This window comes from Pseudovirgaria hyperparasitica (assembly GCF_010093815.1).
Source record: "Pseudovirgaria hyperparasitica strain CBS 121739 unplaced genomic scaffold EJ05scaffold_2, whole genome shotgun sequence".
Taxonomy (NCBI): Eukaryota; Fungi; Ascomycota; class Dothideomycetes; order Acrospermales; family Acrospermaceae; genus Pseudovirgaria; species Pseudovirgaria hyperparasitica.
The window spans coordinates 1,358,729-1,375,705 of NW_022985550.1; the positions used below are offsets into that span (position 1 = coordinate 1,358,729).

Here is a 16,977-nt window from a genome sequence, read left to right on the forward strand (position 1 = left end):
TCATCGTTCGTCAAGCTATGCACAGTCTAACAGGCAGACTTCAAGAATCACTCGTACGATATTCGTCAACTAGATATGACGCGAACTGAGACATGGTAATTCAGTCATCTCTTGGTCACGTATGTCGGGCACGTGAGCTGTAAGATTCATCGCTACTTCTTTTGAACTTCTTCAACACATCACCTGACTAGCTGCCTGGTATATGGTTCTTCAATCCACTACCTTGCAGTTCATGAGCGCCATTAGGTGCTTCTAGCTCCGGTCGATATGCTCTCGTTTCCCCCATCTCGTGCTGCGTAGTCGATCCTGCTAGCTCATGGCCCGGCTCTGGATACCTTTTCTCCTCTGTTGTCATGATCTCATGAGTCGGTTCTTTCGGTTTTTTGTTCTTTCGTCGCCGCATGAACAAGAATGCTGCTCCACCTACAATGAGTAGAGCCACAAACGCTCCTACACCTATGCCAACCCCAGCTCCAGCACTTAACCCGCCTGTTCCAGGTGTGTTGTCCGTGTCTGTTCCAGGTGTGTTGTCCATGTCTGTTCCAGGGGACGGAGTCACTCCAAAACTGGCCTCAGGACTGGAAATAGTCACACTCCCTCCAGTTGCCGAAGTACCCGGAGTGAAGTCAGGACAATCCACGACGGCCGTCGGGAGCAGTCCCAACACCTCCGTATTGTCGCAATCCCATCCTATCGAGACCGCGTCCGCAAACAATGTCGACCGTGCAGCGCTTACCGTTGTGCTCGAGCCACTCAGCGCAAAGATGGATGTCCAGCCATACGTTGGGAAGTTCGACACACAACCCAGTTTGTTGTCAATGCCAGTCTGTATCTCCGCAGCCAGCGTGCCAAAGTTAAACGAGCTGGGGCAGCACACCGCAGACGTCATGGGGACCCGCGCATTGCCAGGCTTGACCAGCGCAATCGTGTATCCCGTTGGACATACGCCAGGTGAGAACGCGACGTCCGTCTGGCGAAGGATGTCGCAGCCCGAGGTCGCCGGGGCAAGGACGGCAAGACATGTTGTGGAGGTCGCGGTCTCGCTGTGGAATGGGATACAGCTGATTTGCGTCAAGCAGCTGGGAGCGGGCGTGAAGATGCTGGTGAGTGCGCTTGTGCTGGCGGGCCAGGAGAAGTCGTCCGATGATGTGATAGTAGTAGGCGCACTCATCCTTATGGATTGCGGCGCAGGTGCCCGTGGACGAGTCGTTTTGGTTCTTCCGGATTCGGTAATTCTACACCACAATCAGTGTCGAGACATTGACAAAGAAGCTCTCCCGCATCGTCCACAGCAGGCAATGCGACGGCGCACTGAAAACATGTAGCACAGCAGTAGTAATAAGGCTAAAGGTCTTTGCCTACGTAAGATTATGATCTGATACAACGCTAGGCCATAAATGTGCAGTCCATATCCATGGATGTAGCTCCATTCATTTCGCATTATGGTCATCAAGTGGAACCTTTCAGAATGAGTCTACAGGTACAAACATATCACGTTCAGTGGTTCAGTAGAACAAGAGGTGACTTCGACTGAGAAATAAGCTTTTTCTTAGTAATAAATACAGATTCCAACGGGAGGACCCGCTTAAAAGTGCTGAAGCCGACCACTTGCGATTCATGGATCATGACCTCAAGCCAAACATGCCCATTCAACAACCTCCATAACCATCACACTCCCCGCTCCTCCAGGAATCTTCGCCATGTCAGCTCCACCGTCTGGATCATCAACTCCAAACTCCCGCTTCACATCACAAGCACACACCGCCGAAGACCTCCTCAAATCCCAAACAGTCGGTCTCGTAAACCTCACCGACTTCCGCAAACGTCGCGCCGAAGCCCTCGAGCAAAAGGAGCGTGAGCTCCAATCCGGCTCCGGGTAAGTCAGCAGCTTCATGGAAACATAGCCTTGGACAGATCCCCATCAACGCCACCCAGAGCTCGAGCTAACAGACAAAGTACAGCGCCTCCACACCCCAATCCGATCGCGTCCCATTCAAGAAGCGCAAGAAAGGCGCGTTAGCCAAAGCAAAACTCTCCTTTGGCGTCGACACCGACGATGCCGACAACGACGATACCACCGACTCCGCCGGCCTGTCCAGCGGCATACCTACCCCACGCGCAAAGTCACACACACCAGCGCTCGAAGGCGAGGACACGGGGGTAAACAACACCACAGTCGCGCCACGCAAACGACTCGGCCCAAACACCCTCTTCGCATCCAACGCACCCAAAGCAAAGACCAAGTCCGCCCTGGCAAGAGATGCCGCCACGCGCGACCAGCTCCGCCGCGAATTCCTCGTCATGCGCGAGCGCGTCAAGGAAACACCCTTCATCCTCCCCTTCGTCTTCTACGACGGGACAAACATCCCCGGCGGCGCGTGCCGCGTCAAGAAAGGCGAGCACGTCTGGCTCTTCCTCGACAAGGCGCGCAAAGTAGGCGCCGAACACGGCGCCGGCAGCGGCGACAAGGGCCGGCGTGAATGGGCGCGCGTGGGCGTCGACGACCTGATGCTTGTTCGTGGGGATATCATCGTGCCTCATGTGTGTGCTTTCTTCCCTTTTCCTACCCTCACTCGTACTCCTCCGTCCACCCATGCTTTTTCCTCTACCGTACATACAGAAGTATACCTAACCCCCGCCCCCCCTTCTCAGCACTACGAATTCTACTACTTCCTCGCCAACAAAACCCTCAATTTCTCTGCGCAGCGCCTCTTCCCCCACTCCGCCGAGCCCACCCCCGCCACCCCCGCCGAACCCGCATCCAGCAGCGCAGACACAGATATCGACCCCTCAACATACGACCCGCTCGCGCGCCACGACAAGAAAGACAATGACACTTCTTCCTCTTCTTCGTTTACGGTGCTACCGGACAGCGAGCTCGAGGGTGCAGACGAGGAGCCCAGCGTGACGAAAGTGGTTGATCGCCGCTGGTACGAGCGCAACAAGCATATCTATCCGGCTAGTATCTGGGAGGAGTTTGATCCGGGGAAGGATTATAGTAGGGGGGTTCGGAAGGATGCGCAGGGGAATTCGTTTTTCTTTTCTTGAGATGGTGGGTTGGGGGGGGCGGGGGGCTTGCTGTGTGCTGTGTGCTGTGTGCTGTGTGTGGGTTGGGTGGTGGTGGGTTACAGGGGCGTGGATGGCTGGATGGATGGATGTGGTGTTTGTTTTCGCACCGGAGACTAGTCCTTACTCTTTCGTTGTAGAAGGCTGAGATTGAGTGCTGGTGCTGTGTGGTAGTGAGAGCTCGCTGACTACTCTGCAAACACCACGATGATATAAACACTCTCGAGACCAATGACATACAGACGCCGTATCAGTTCATTCATTGCATATACCATCCCTGAGCTCTATGACATACCCCGTACTACATACCCCATACTCCATCACCCATGTCCAATACTCTCTTCTATGGATATCCCACACAGTCTCTGTCTTCAGCCCGACGACAATTCTCGTTCTACCTCTCTCTTTCTCTCTCTCCGTGTATGTGTTCCCTGCTAGCATCCAGCCCATACCCGCCACCCTAGTTCAGACTCCTATGAACTGAATCCCACTGCTCTACTCGGTATCCGGAGAAATCTCAACGACAACAACGACGAATTCCAGTACGCCGCTTTCCTGCCCAGCCTAGCATATCTAGAGTCCTGCCATCACCATCACAGCCAAAAAACCAGTCAGTCCTTCCTCAGTCCCGCAGCTAACGCACAGACATGCACGAACCCAGAGAGAGAGAGAGAAAAGCTCCCCTCAAGGAAACCCAAAGGAAGGCACTCAACGATTAAAATTCATATTATACCCGCCCGTCCTCTCATCCTTCACAAACTGAAAATTATCCGTACTCAGCCCAAACGGCCTCAACAACCCGTTGCCCAACCCCTTCAACTTGCCCATCATATCGGCCATCTCCCGACTCTTCGCCGCGTCCAGCCGGGCAGGTAGTGTCCGCAGCGCGCCCTGTACCGTGCGCCGATCTGCGCTGCTGAGCTCCGCGTGTTGTTGGGAGAGCGCCGTGTAGTCGTCTATTGCGCCCTGGAGCTCGGCCCAGGTGCCGAGTTCGGCGCGGGCTTTGGCGCGGCGGAGGAGGGCTTTGGTGCGTAGTTTGTGGAGGTCGGAGAGGGAGTGGTTGAGGGCGGTGAGGATGGCGATGCGGGCTTCGAGCGCGTCGGAGATTTCGGAGATTCTGGGTGTGTTGGTGTTGCTGTTGTTGCTGTTGCTGTTGTCGTCTTGTGCGGGGCTCGTGGCGGGCTTGTCGGTTTGGGACTGTTGTTGTTGTTGTTCTTGTGGCACAGGGTCGACGTGGTGGAGCTCGTCGAGGGCCTGGCTAGCTGCGTCGGCGGCGTCTTTCCAGGCGCGGAGACGCAGGTGGCAGGCGGCGATGTTGGCGTGGAGGACGGCGATTTCGTAGTGGCAGTAGCTGGGCAGAGGGGTCAGGGCGCGGGCGTAGAAGTCGATTGCGGAGGAGAGGTCCGAGGAGGTGAAGGAGGCGGTTGCGGTGGCTTTGAGGGCGTGGGATTCGGAGAGGAGCTCGGATTCTTCGTCTGCGGGGAGACGGGAGAGCGGGGCGGCGGCTGGGATGGGTGAGGATGAGGAGGAGGGTTTGGATGTGGGTTCAGGACGCTTGGGGGTTGGTGTGCTGGTCGACATCGTTACTTGGGTGTAATGTAAGATTTTGTGTTTAGGGAGGCAGATTGAAGCTTTCACACTTAGAAACGTTGCCCAGCCAGTGTTTAGTTACGAGCCGCGCTAGTCCCCGCCTGACGTCGATGGATCGCGAATTTCACTTTGCGGGCAAGCTTCGGGAGGGGTATTTTGGAACTTGAGGTCGTCGCATAGCATCAATTTACTGCAATTCCAAGACCGTACCGTTGTCGCATTTCCTCTTACCTTACTTCAGAACCTCCAGAGCCTCCAGAAACCTCGCAATGCCCCCCAAAGCGTTCGTTATCCTGCACTCAATGCGTCTATTGACACCATCTGATAGCCCCTAGCGCCCCTGCGCCCATCCGGGCCTGTCTCTTCGACATGGACGGCCTCCTCATAAACAGCGAAGACCTCTACACAATAGCCACAAACGAAGCCCTCCTCCACTTCGATCCAGGCCACGAGCCGCTCCCATGGCCCATCAAAGCGCAACTGCAAGGCCGCCCCGCGCCCCAAGCAACCGAGATCTTCATGGCATGGGCCAACATCCCTGTCTCGATAGCCGACTTCCACAAGCACACAGCGACGCTCCAGGAGAAATACTTCCCGCGCACGGAAGTGTTGCCTGGCGTGCAGGAGCTGGTCGAGAAACTGGCGGGCAACGGCGTGCGCATTGCGCTGGCGACAAGCAGCACGACGCGGAACTTCGAGCTGAAGACTGCGCATTTGGGCAAACTGTTCGACTTGTTTCCGCCTCGCCAGCGGGTGCTGGGGGATGACAGGCGCGTAAAAGCTGGGCGGGGCAAGCCTGCACCGGATATCTTTCTTGTGGCGCTGCAGACCATTAACGAGGAGCTGAAGGGAAAGGGCGAGAAGCTGATTACACCGGATGAGTGTCTGGTGTTTGAGGATTCCGTGCCAGGCGTGGAGGCGGGACGGAGAGCTGGGATGCAGGTCGTTTGGTGTCCGCATCCTGGTTTATTGGGAGAGTTCAAGGATCAGCAAGAGCTGGTTCTTGCGGGACTGACAGGGGAGCACAAGGGTGGTGATGCGTCGCCGGAGCCGAATGAACTTATTCCGCAAGGCACTCGGTCGATAGGAACTCCCGGGGATATCGACGATGGTTGGGCAACTCTGCTCGGCACTCTAGAGAATTTTCCGTACGCGCGATACAGTATAGGAGAAAAGAGTGCTCTATAGATATATAGTTAGCACACCACTTGAGCATTATACATAGAAACGAGCTAGAGTCATTGTGATCATCGATTTCGCTATGCTATACTTGCCCAACAACGTTCTGTCGCTAGACATATGCCAGTGCAAGTGTGTGTAGCATTGCTATTAGTTACACCGCCGTTGCCACGGACGTCCCACCCGGTCTACGCTCATTTCGAAGACAGACACTCGGCATTTCCAACAGTCGAAGTCCTGGACCCATAACGCCAACGGGGCATGTTGCAAGGATTCTGTCTTTTATTCGACCTCTTCAATCTTTGCCTTGCTGGCATCAGCAGCGGGCTTGTCGTCGCTCTCAAGTCCAGGCATTTCCTCATCTTCATCTTCATCTTCCTCCTCACCGGCGGCGCCAAGGTCGCCGAGGTCGGGCATACCGCCAGCTCCGCCACCAAGTTTGGAGAAATCTATGCCGCCGAATCCGCCATCGCCACCCATAGCGTTCATCTTCGACATGTAGTCCTCATCCTCGCCAGCCACGTCTTGCTCGTCCTCGTCAACCCACTGTGCGACTGTTAGCAGATGCAATTGATCAGTCCGTTTTGTCGAATGAGCATGCATACCTTGTCAAAATCAGTCTTGAGGAAGTGCATCTTCTTGGAATCCTTCAGTAGCCTCGGCCAGAATTCCTGCTTGAGGTCCTTCTTCCTAAGCACCAGTTCGATCGAGCGATCCGTGTGCGAGATCTTGGTGGCACTTGGATCGATTTCTGCAAAAAGCACAAGCTCGACAGCGTAGGTAGCTTTCTTTGAGTTCGAGTAGCCTTCGAAAGTAACACGGTCGGCCTTGACATCGAGCTTTGTCTTATCCTTGGATACGTCTGGGGTCATCAACGTGACGAAAACGTAGTTGCGCTCGGCATCGCTATCGGAGGAGCGTTGTGCCCAAGTGACTGCAAGGCAGAGTTAGCTCTCGTACCTCATGCCGGTATGTTCGTTGAGCAGCCTGAAGATGTAGAGTCCATTGGGACGATCTCTGGTATGACCATCTGAGATGTCCAGAAACCGAGAGTCATATATCAAAGGCGTGAAAGGCTGAGAACGCACCTTCGGGTGTTAGAGACATGTTGGAAAGTGAGAGTGCGATTGTTAAGAAGCTCGTAAGTTGTAATCGTGTGGACACGACAGATGTGTTGACGAATTTATGGTAGTGGGTGGAAAGTGAAGTTGTGGTAGATGCAGAGAAGTGCAATTTGCAAGAAGTAAAGGATGTCGTCAAAAGCACCTATTAGCGCGGGAGGCTGAAAAGATGTTTGTGGAAGACGATCGAAATGCGGAGCAATGCTTGCTTCCCTGCGTCAAGATGACCGAGCGTCGTGTGATTGTTGATTGAGGCAACGATCGTTTCGAAGCTGTGCAAGGGCTAGAGAACGCAAACTTTATACTTTGATTCTTTAATTCACCTGAGAGCGAGGACGTTTGACTGATATCTGGATAGCTTCCCGTGTTGTTTTGGTGCCTGCCGGCCGGAGCTGTGAAAATGCCCCGCCACACAACAACGTCAGTCTAGAATGGATACGTCTATGGGCCCGTGCCGTCCGTGCCTTAAGCCAGCCTGAATGTCAACGTCGTGGAGTTGCGATATCTGCCAAAGCATATCAAATCTCATTCCTATCAAAGATCTATAGACAGGCTCCCTCAGTGGGCTCGCACCTCCAGTCATGGACGCTATCCGATCAGTTTTCTGGAAGCCGAGCCCAGAAGAGCAGGTTCGCAGCATACTCCAACCTATCATCACAGACCGCTGACCAGATTCTCAGAAACGTAAATGTAATGCGCTTGTGCGCCAGAACGTCCGGAAACTTGATCGCGACATCCAGAACTTGAAACAAGCCGAGACCAAGACCAAGAACTACATCCTTCAGGCGTCGAAGAGGGCGCAACGGAATCCATCCCAAGCGAAGCAGGCAGCCAGCGAGACACGTATATTTGCGCGAGAGTTGATAAGAGTACGGAAGCAAAATAACCGCTTGGCGACATCCAAGGCCCAGCTGCAGTCGGTACAGATGCAAGTGAATGAGGCATTCTCAGTACGGAAAATCGAGGGAAGCATCAAGGCATCAACAGGGATCATGAAAGATGTCAACTCGCTTGTACGACTGCCCGAGCTGACTGGTACAATGAGAGAATTGAGTCAAGAGCTGGTTCGGGCGGGGATCATCGAGGAGATGGTTGGGGATTCTCTACCAGACAGTGAGCTATTAGAGGGCGAGGACGACGAGGCAGAAGCAGAGGTTGACAAGATACTGGGAGAGATCTTGAAAGACAAACTTCCTCCATCAATGCAGAAGCAAGAGGAGGAATTGCCTGCACAACCTGTCGAGGAAGAGGAAGAAGAGGATCAACAAGAGATGCTCGCACAGATGCGTGGACGATTAGAAGCTCTTAAGAGTTGAACAAAGATGGCTTGCCCATTGAACATCATTGTTATGTCTTGTCATGCTGTGGCATTTCGTATGCGGTGCGTTGCATTCATCAACGCTGAAGGCGCAGTATTAGTTCACGCGGCGTATTTGCTATACTTTGTAATCTTGGAGATGACGAGTCCCATATCGTCCTCTCCGAGGAATACCATTAGTTGCACGATGTTGCTCGAGATCTGCTATGACCTGGGCTACCGATCCCACGTTGGAAACCAGTCACATATCGTAATCCGGAATGTGGTCGGGATCATGCCTGTGACCAGCAATTGAGTCTATCCATAGAATTATGTCACAGAAATATGAATTTTTGCTCGACGCGTAGCATTTCACTCCTGTACTGTGGTCTTATGGTAAAAATCCCCGTCGTACAATCACAACAACGCAATATCACAATGCAGTAAGGTCTTTGCTTCTTGATGTTATGATCATTGCTGTAAATGCGCGCGAGATCCTGACCGGCTGCATAGCATTCACCAACGCGACCTGGGATCTCGATCGCATGCAATGCCCCTGATACCAAATCATAATTCCACCTTTCGTCCAAGCATCGCGCGACTTTGTTCGTGACTGACGAACAATAAAGAAATGAAATCTCATGCAGCTTGCTCCCTATTCTCAACGCAGTGTTAAAAGGCCCAGAAGCGGGCAGTATGTGATAAATAAAACGCCGTAACACCTGTGCATTTCCCCGAGTGTATGTCAAACCATCCCACGTAGGGGCGTCTGCAGAGCTGTTTTCGTGCAAATGGGTATAACAGGAATACAACGCATAAAGATGCGGACTTCGACCAAAGCCTCCAATCTGAATGGGATTGATGTCGTCAAAATACAATGCTAGATGGCCAGTGATTTGCCAGTGATTTGCCAGTGATTTGCCAGTGATTTGCCAGTGATTTGCCAGTGATTCAGACTCCTGTGTTCGTGTCTGTTAGGGCAGATATGGCGCGCCGGGACGACCGGATCGTCTTTTTGTTTCTGTGTGGTATGCGTCTCGGAACGCATAAGATGTACGGAGCTGTATCCTTAGGCTTTCGACGATCGTGTAGATAGATAGATCGAATTCATGCTCGACTCCAAGTTGATATAAGATCAAGCCGCGTGTGCTTGTATCACAGCAACCATGTTCATCGCTGGTTCACTCGTACCATGTTACTAAAACCTCCAGGTCGCTCATTGATCCCGAGTGGGTTACCGGCTGTGAAGTCCTGTGTCAATGTGTTTAGCCAGGTCTATGGTTCATTAGATAGAGGTTTTTGTACCTTTCGACGTTTCTTATTGGAACCACGTCCATTTTCTTCTCCACCGGTCGAGTCTGCCACATCTTCTTCGACAAAGGTCTCACCGTAACCTGTATAACTGGAATCATCATATCGGCGCTTCTTCCCCGGTCGCTGTGGACGCTGAGCCGTGGGATGAGATGATGTGCGCGCAATTTGTGGTGCCGGGGTGGCTCCTGCTGGTACGAATGGTTTTTTCTGCGGTGGGACAAACCCAAGTCCAACTTTCGGCTTATTGAATTCGTCTTGACCCACGATATTCCGCCATTTTCGATCGTCCTGGGGGCTCAAATTTCCAGATTTCATACTCATAGCGCGGGCCATTAGATCGTCTCCGAAGGGCTGTGCAGATATAAGACTACTATTTCCGATAGACGACTTCCACTCTTCTTCGGTAGTGTCGTGCATACGCGTTAGCTCTCCTGGTCGTGATGTAGGCTTATTCTTTCCTGAAAGATGCAACAATTTTATTTGATTCTCATAAGATTTGCGTAGCTTGTTGATTTTCTCGCCAGTGACTGGATCTGTACGAGCGACACTAGCAGCTAAGCCATTGAGATTGTAGGTCGAGATAAGGTGTTGAGAGGTATGCGGTCGGGACTGTATAAGAGCTACCCAAGCACCTGTGTTAACATTCGTATTCCTAAGGAAAATAAGCACGAGCGAAGGGAACCTTACGATCTAGAACTGGGAAAAAGAGGGTTTCCATTGGCGAGGCATCAGCCAACGATCCATCTCCTTGCCTTTCGTGATCGGTTCGTCTGTGGCTGGCTTCTTGCATATCTTCCATTTCTACGTCCACCTTACTCTGATCATATTTGACTTCCTTAGTTTCTCCATGTACCTGTGATGCCGAAGACATGTACGGCGGGGATGTAGGTGTGTTCGGATGAACCGTAACTGACTTTTGTTCGGCGTTCTTCGCGGGATGGGCGAGGTGATACGGCGGTGACGCAGGTGAGAATGATCCTTCGAGACGGGGCTTCTTATGCGGACTGGCCGACATAGGAGCGACACTTCTCTTCGAGGGCGTGATAGCGATACCCGGCTTTGGAGGGTTGTTGTACGTGCTGGCCGAAGTAGGCAAAGTCGGAGGAGGGGATTGCGCTGACAACACTTCCGGTGAAGCGTTCAGCAGTTTCGCTTGTACAGTATCGACATTCGAAGAAGTATTGAGCCTTTTCTTCTTCACTATGCGCTGTCGCTTTATTCTGGTAGTGGCCGTCGGGTTGGGTGGTCGTGACGATGAGGTTGGAGGGAGTTGGGTGGAGGTCGAGGTGGAAGCCCTATCCGGCTTTGTTCCAGAGGCTGACGGCTTGGCTTTCCTCTCGATGGCCATTTTGTCACGTGCTGAGCTGTGGTAACTAATCTAGGTTAAGCGGGTGCCAATGTCTGAAACGTCACTCGGTCAATGGCGATGCTGCTAGATGTTCTGCAGATTGATGAGTATTGTGTAGAAGAAAGAATGAGAAGTATGAAGAAGGAAGAGAGAGAGAGAAAGAGAGAGCGAGAACTGAGTAGAGCAGCTTGTTAATAAGGTGCCTGCGACGATTGCGCATCAAGTGCCCGCGTGCCCGCGTGCCCGCGATATTGTTATTGAGGTAAGTGAACAAGCAATCCGCTGTGCCCACACTCGGAAGTTCACTCTTCCAAGCAAAAATCAAACCACAGCCATACCTTCACCTTTGCCTGGCTTCTCGGGACGACTGCAAAATGACCGATGATGATTTCGGAGGCGATACTCAACTGAATGATGCCTTTGAAACTGCTCAACAGAATGTTGAACGCAATACCCGACGGTCTGATCCAGATGCACCAAAGGTACAGCAGCCGAAACCTCAAGCTCTACCATCTCGTGCAGGACCAACCTCAATTCTTGTTTCAACACGCCAAAAGGGCAATCCGATCCTCAATAGCGTGAAGACGGTACCTTGGGAGTATTCTGATATTCCGGCTGACTACGTGCTCGGCGCAACTACTTGCGCCCTTTTCCTATCACTTAAGTACCACCGCTTACATCCGGAATACATCTACAATCGCATTCAGAAATTACGTGGCATGTACAATCTTCGAATCTTGCTCACGATGGTCGACATACAGAACCATGAGGAGCCTTTAAAAGAGCTATCCAAAACATCCTTGATCAACAACGTTACTATAATTCTCTGCTGGAGTGCACAAGAGGCTGGGCGCTACCTAGAACTTTATAAGACATACGAGCATGCCGCCCCTACGAGCATCAAGGCACATCAATCTACCAATTATTCTGATAAATTGGTGGACTTCATCACTGTTCCGCGCAGTATTAACAAGACCGATGCGATCGGTTTAGTTTCTAACTTTGGAAGCTTAAGGACTGCAGTCAATGCTCAGCCTGAGGAGGTCGCCCTCATCGCTGGTTGGGGGGAAAAGAAAGTGCAACGATGGTGCAACTCTGTCAGAGAGCCATTTCGTGTCCGCAAAGCGGCTAAACGCATCTACTCAACTGAGCAAACTCGCGCCTCACTCTCAAGAGAGCCGTCACATCGAGACGGCGAAGGCCCCCCAGAGGCTGCTGCAGTGGGTCCAACGGTCTTGGATGGACCATTTGGATCCGAAGATAGTCAGCGCCCTGGAAAAACACATGACATCGCGGAAGAAGTGACTTCTGAGCATCAGGAGATTTTACAGAGCAAAGCCGAGTCTATAGGTGAGACGTCTGCGACAGTCTCGAATCCTGCAATGACAAAGACTCAAGAGCAAGATTTAAGCGAAGGTGTAATGGCTGCACTAGCGAAACTACGGAAGTCCTGAACGTGTGCATACTAAAAGGAGAACTTCTGGTAGTCCTTGTGGGCAGCGGCTCATAGAAGCTGAGGTACCGATGGCCTTTTATCGAAGATCCGATCATGAGTGGGTTCGAAATATAATCTGCGAGGAATGGAAAGCTGATGCGCCAAAGAAGCTTTGGGTTAAAACAACTACATATGTGAAATATATGTTCATGGGCGAGCCATATTAGATTTGATGAGAGCTTTAAGTACTCTTAGCCTTTATCCGCACCTTAGTGTCATAGAAAGTATCATTAGAGTATTAGAGTCCTCACTTTCTAGGATGAGCTGATAATAGTCTGTCGGCCGAATTTCCCCACTTGCCACTTTGTGTAGGTGACTAATAGGTTGGAGATCATACCTGCCGATATCTCATAGAATAAATATATATATGGTAGATATACTTGATAGATTTGCAGTAGAAGAAAGAGACTGCAGTTGATAAGTCCATCTATTTAAATTGTTAAAGAAATTCTACTATAGGTCTTGAGTTTTGGTTATGTTGTTAAGGCGAACAGGAAAGGGCCGGCCGGCCAAGATGATAGTCTACGAGTAGAGTGAATTATGCTATAGCATAGCAACATGTATAAAAGAGGGACGGTCTATTAAGTGCTAATCATACCGAATCTATACGATGGGAAGAGAATTCAGCTGTATAGTACCGCGTTGTGTGAACCGTCCACTAAGTAAATTTGGGAAAGGCGTTCGTGATACCTCTTACGCCGAAGTTTGCATTTTGCATCATGGCCTGGACCCTTCCAACTTAGATAGGCACGAGAATTGAGCACGCGACGGATGCGCGTCAACGCGTCAGGAATTCTAACAACCACGGTTGGTGGTTTCAATATGACAGCATGAGAACGTTTGTCGACGATTCCGATGATGGTGGAGGTGACACAGTTAGCGAGAGTCAGTCGCCTGTGTCTGCCAAAGGAAACCCAGCCGAAATATGTGAAGTCGAAGAGACGCAAGAAGCAGCTTGTGCAGGTCTCGGTATGGAATGCTAAAAAGCATTGAAGGACACTCTTTGACAATGTAAAGCTGACTCAGTCAAGGACATTCCGTTGAGGCCTTCACACCCCTCGTCGAACATATCACTCCTCTGAGACCCTCGAGTAAACGTAGGAGAACGATCAACGGCCACGTTACTGATAGCTCTCCTACCAAGCGGTTGGAAAGAAGTAAGACCATGCGAACTTATGGAAAGCCAACGCAGCATAGAGCTGCAGATTATTCAGAGATCAATGAGACTTTTCGAAGAACACAGTTCACCCAGGGGGATACTTCGGCCATCAAGTCTTCGAATCAGTCGAGAAATCCAAGTAGCCAGACGATTCATAGTGAGATGACCCAAGCCTGGCATTTACCCGCGTCTCTACAGCAAGAATTTGCTTTACACGAGCCAAACGCAATGTTCCCCGACCCATCAAGCACAGTGCCAGACAACAGCTCGACACAGAAACACCTCGTTCAAGATGCGATCGACGCCTTTAGAGCCCCTACAGTCGTGGAGATTTCTGTGACAGATTTCACTACCCAGAAGACGAACGAATCCTCCGTGCCGTGGTCAGACTACCTTCAGACGCAACCTGCAGAACCTGCCAAAACCCCGACGAACGCTGCAGCCCCAGAACCCCCTTCTACAACAGACCACACAGCTTTTCTTGATACACTACCAAAATTGAGTGATTCTTCTACTAGAAAGCGAAAAGCAACTAGTTCTCAGATCATTGGGACGCCAGATCAGGGAGTAGATTCAAGTCAGACGAAGCACCGGAAAGGCTACGCTAGTAGCACTATAGATCCTCTTGATTCTGATGAATTGGCTATTGATCTACCACAGGAGATGTATAAGCCTAGGCCGAGTCGATCACGATCTGCGAGATATGCGGACGATCCAATTGACTCGTCTGCGACCCTCCAGAGATTTAGTCGAAAAGTACCCAAGCGCAGCAAGACAAGTTCGGAATGTGCAACGCACACAATGCAGCTGTCATCATCTGAAAAGATAGAAATGATATGTGCCATGGGATTCACCAGTTCTCAAGCTCATAACGCTCTACAGAGATCATATGGAAGTCTTGAGAAAGCTGTCGATCAGCTCTGTAACGTTGAATCCCAAGGACCGCATCAATCTGTCGAGGAAGTATCTTTTGTTGTCCAGACCAATGTACATCCTTCGAAAGATATCGATGAAGCGCAAGTGAAAACTTCGACCGAAGAAGTCACAAGTGTTGCAACTGTAACTGCAACTGGAACTTCTATCCCTGTGCCACCAAAAGCAGTAGATGAGCCGACACAGAAAGAAGTCAAAGCCATCATTGACTCTGAAGATGAAGGCGATATCGACTCACCGATTACTGAGAACGCAGAATATGTGCTTGCTAAGGAAGCCAATGGCACCTCGGCTGTAGAAGAGGATTTAGATGAAGAGCAGGGAACGGATGAAGACGCTGCTGTCGATATGCGCACGAAGATGAGGAGAACCAAGTCTATGCCGGTTCTTGCTGTTCAACGAAAAAATGAAGGGACGAAAACCAAAAAGCGACGTGGTCGTCCACGAAAGGAAGCGGAAGTCGAGCTCGAGGATAGTCCAAAGCTCATCGACAAAGATTGCGGAAAGACACGTAAAGGTAGGGGCAGACCCCGCAAAAATGTCGACATAGTCCTGGAAAATATCGAAAGTCTGGTTGAAAAAGAGTTCGACGAAAAGGCCGAAGCTAAGACTGACACGGCGGTCGCAGAAGAAAAGAGCAAAGTTACCACTGCATTGACGGAGGACTCTCCTAATCCGAATGCCGTCCGTACAGTATTGCAGGCCCACTCACCTCCATCTACTCCGCCTCAGCAGCTACCTGCGTCAGCGCGGGATAGACCGGAAAGCAGGCACGGTCCTGAGCTCCTCTCACCGAAGAAGCCGAAAGCTCTGAGTCCTCATTCGCCATTGATGAAAGGCAAGGTCTCATATAGAGTGGGATTGAGCAGGAGGGCTAGAATAGCCCCGTTGCTACGAATTGTCAAGAAGTAATGGGATAGGAAAATGAGGTCATGAATTTATGTGATATTACCTTTTATAGCGATATACCCTAGGGATCAGGACCATCAAAACGGCCAAAAAGCAAGCAGAATTAATACAGTTGAGTCACAGACTTTGAGTACTCTATCTTTCTATATAGTAACAGATCTTACCTATGCTAAATGCTCAATAGCGACGGTGAGAGACATCTTACATTATCCACCCTTGTCATGCATCCCCGTTTTTACATTTGCTACTCTCTCAACGCACAGCCGTCTTCCTAAAGTGTGTCTTACTGTTGTGTAGTCGCAATGAGAGCTCGTCATGCGATATCAGCCGGGTGGCGAATATCAAAAATGCGTACACGTTTTACGACATGACACGCTGATGACCTCGCGCATATGCAGTGTGACCTGACGAGGGGTATAATGGCAGCTAGAGTGGAAGGCGAGCACGCGACTATTTTGTGAATTATTTGCCAGTCAGTGTCTCCTCACAACAGGGTTCTCCACTACTTCTGGTATACTTGTACTCTCATTTAATTAGAGATCAGGTCAAGATTTTAATTCAGCGATCTACTGTGGATCACCAGGCAGAGGTATCACATCGTTTTTCGCCTTCGTGCGAACTAGAACTTTCGAACCACTCCCGAGACGGGGTACCGGCGCCATTATGCAGGGACAGGTTCGCTGCTTCGTGTCTGCACGACGATGGAGCGATGAGCTCCACTGAAGCGTCATCTTTGGCGGCCTTCAAGCAGCAGTATTCGGCAGAAGTGCAGCATCATGACCAAGAGGCGACAGGGGTACGCATACACACGGCAAGTCAAGCGGACTATCAACGGAAAGAGAACGATGGGAAGATGTTGTGAAGAGAGTAGATTGGTATGGTAATTAGTGTGTAATTAAACTAAAGGTTGGGAAAAGCCAGGGGAGTGTTTTACCGCACGCCACATACAGGACTGGCGAGTCGTTGAATTGTTTTTGGTCCTGTCGCCCTGAATATTAATTACCTTCTTACTGGAAAGGGGTCACGATGTTGGCGGGGCAGGTACGCTAAAAGGACTGGGCGTCACTTCTCTTTTTCACACGTGCAACACCCAGAGCCTTTCACTCGTATTTATTACTATTGCTGTACCACTCACTGCACTACCACCACCACTACTACTACTTACTACCTTACCACTGTAACAAGAATAAGCAATTATATCTTCAAATCTACTTCACGCCCTTCCTCGTTCACCATGCTAGCTTCTTAGGCCATCATTGGCATCTTACTTTGCGTTTGCGCCAGCCCCGACTCTTTCCTTCCAGCTCTCGCTGCCATACGTGCATATGACTGCTCTTAAGCATCATTCGTACTGAGGCATCTTCTTGCCCAAGGCACTTCCGCCCGGACAGCGCGAGCTCCAATTAGATCCTGGTATTAAGCCACGACCCTCACCAAGCCATCATAACATATCTGATACTGAATCCCTCCGTCCCGCTAAAAGCCGCTCTTGTCTCGCTCCATTTCCGACACTGCCCGACATATATAATACACTACATCACATTGCGCATTGACAAGCAATAACCT

The 16,977-nt window shown here is 50.9% G+C and overlaps 9 protein-coding genes across 9 annotated transcripts; 5 read left to right on the top strand and 4 right to left on the bottom strand.

Moving 5' to 3' along the window:
- Window positions 1–108: 108 nt before the first annotated feature.
- On the bottom strand, window positions 109–1,400 carry EJ05DRAFT_192785 (uncharacterized protein). The gene has a single exon (XM_033739687.1). It carries the CDS (start codon window positions 1,169–1,171, stop codon window positions 188–190), a length of 984 nt encoding a protein of 327 aa, XP_033604451.1. The 5' UTR covers window positions 1,172–1,400; the 3' UTR covers window positions 109–187.
- Window positions 1,401–1,700: 300 nt separating this feature from the next.
- Window positions 1,701–3,048, top strand: EJ05DRAFT_482802 (uncharacterized protein; the record flags this gene model as incomplete). Its single annotated transcript, XM_033745205.1, has 2 exons — window positions 1,701–1,876; window positions 1,962–3,048. The coding sequence occupies 2 exons, from the start codon at window positions 1,701–1,703 to the stop codon at window positions 3,046–3,048; spliced, it is 1,263 nt and encodes a 420-aa protein (XP_033604452.1).
- A 614-nt stretch (window positions 3,049–3,662) lies between these two features.
- Window positions 3,663–4,863, bottom strand: EJ05DRAFT_192850 (uncharacterized protein). Its single transcript, XM_033739688.1, has 2 exons — window positions 4,707–4,863; window positions 3,663–4,652 (listed from the first exon to the last, which is right to left on the bottom strand). The coding sequence occupies exon 2, from the start codon at window positions 4,645–4,647 to the stop codon at window positions 3,775–3,777; it is 873 nt and encodes a 290-aa protein (XP_033604453.1). The 5' UTR covers window positions 4,648–4,652; window positions 4,707–4,863; the 3' UTR covers window positions 3,663–3,774.
- Window positions 4,808–5,909, top strand: EJ05DRAFT_472941 (putative HAD superfamily hydrolase). Its single transcript, XM_033743283.1, has 2 exons — window positions 4,808–4,939; window positions 4,992–5,909. The coding sequence occupies exons 1-2, from the start codon at window positions 4,926–4,928 to the stop codon at window positions 5,842–5,844; spliced, it is 867 nt and encodes a 288-aa protein (XP_033604454.1). The 5' UTR covers window positions 4,808–4,925; the 3' UTR covers window positions 5,845–5,909.
- Window positions 5,910–6,130: 221 nt separating this feature from the next.
- Window positions 6,131–7,343, bottom strand: EJ05DRAFT_535300 (HSP20-like chaperone; the record flags this gene model as incomplete). Its single annotated transcript, XM_033749240.1, has 4 exons — window positions 6,924–7,343; window positions 6,441–6,769; window positions 6,222–6,381; window positions 6,131–6,141 (listed from the first exon to the last, which is right to left on the bottom strand). Exons 1-4 carry the CDS (start codon window positions 6,940–6,942, stop codon window positions 6,131–6,133), a joined length of 519 nt encoding a protein of 172 aa, XP_033604455.1. The 5' UTR covers window positions 6,943–7,343.
- A 194-nt stretch (window positions 7,344–7,537) lies between these two features.
- EJ05DRAFT_482806 (uncharacterized protein) lies at window positions 7,538–8,272 on the top strand (the record flags this gene model as incomplete). The annotated part of the gene is made up of 2 exons (XM_033745206.1): window positions 7,538–7,585; window positions 7,637–8,272. 2 exons carry the CDS (start codon window positions 7,538–7,540, stop codon window positions 8,270–8,272), a joined length of 684 nt encoding a protein of 227 aa, XP_033604456.1.
- A 742-nt stretch (window positions 8,273–9,014) lies between these two features.
- EJ05DRAFT_522256 (Rox3-domain-containing protein) lies at window positions 9,015–10,915 on the bottom strand (the record flags this gene model as incomplete). Its single annotated transcript, XM_033748779.1, has 3 exons — window positions 9,015–9,504; window positions 9,559–10,199; window positions 10,255–10,915. 3 exons carry the CDS (start codon window positions 10,913–10,915, stop codon window positions 9,424–9,426), a joined length of 1,383 nt encoding a protein of 460 aa, XP_033604457.1. The 3' UTR covers window positions 9,015–9,423.
- A 66-nt stretch (window positions 10,916–10,981) lies between these two features.
- EJ05DRAFT_472944 (DNA repair protein rad10) lies at window positions 10,982–12,666 on the top strand. The gene is made up of 2 exons (XM_033743284.1): window positions 10,982–11,177; window positions 11,231–12,666. Exon 2 carries the CDS (start codon window positions 11,290–11,292, stop codon window positions 12,367–12,369), a length of 1,080 nt encoding a protein of 359 aa, XP_033604458.1. The 5' UTR covers window positions 10,982–11,177; window positions 11,231–11,289; the 3' UTR covers window positions 12,370–12,666.
- A 520-nt stretch (window positions 12,667–13,186) lies between these two features.
- EJ05DRAFT_507607 (uncharacterized protein) lies at window positions 13,187–15,414 on the top strand (the record flags this gene model as incomplete). The annotated part of the gene is made up of 2 exons (XM_033747940.1): window positions 13,187–13,379; window positions 13,442–15,414. The coding sequence occupies exons 1-2, from the start codon at window positions 13,241–13,243 to the stop codon at window positions 15,412–15,414; spliced, it is 2,112 nt and encodes a 703-aa protein (XP_033604459.1). The 5' UTR covers window positions 13,187–13,240.
- Window positions 15,415–16,977: the final 1,563 nt, after the last annotated feature.

Coding starts and splice junctions, on each gene's coding strand:
- EJ05DRAFT_472944 (XM_033743284.1), top strand. CDS start 11,290: ATGACCGATGATGATTTCGGAGGCGATACTCAACTGAATGATGCCTTT.
- EJ05DRAFT_192850 (XM_033739688.1), bottom strand. CDS start 4,647: ATGTCGACCAGCACACCAACCCCCAAGCGTCCTGAACCCACATCCAAA.
- EJ05DRAFT_192785 (XM_033739687.1), bottom strand. CDS start 1,171: ATGAGTGCGCCTACTACTATCACATCATCGGACGACTTCTCCTGGCCC.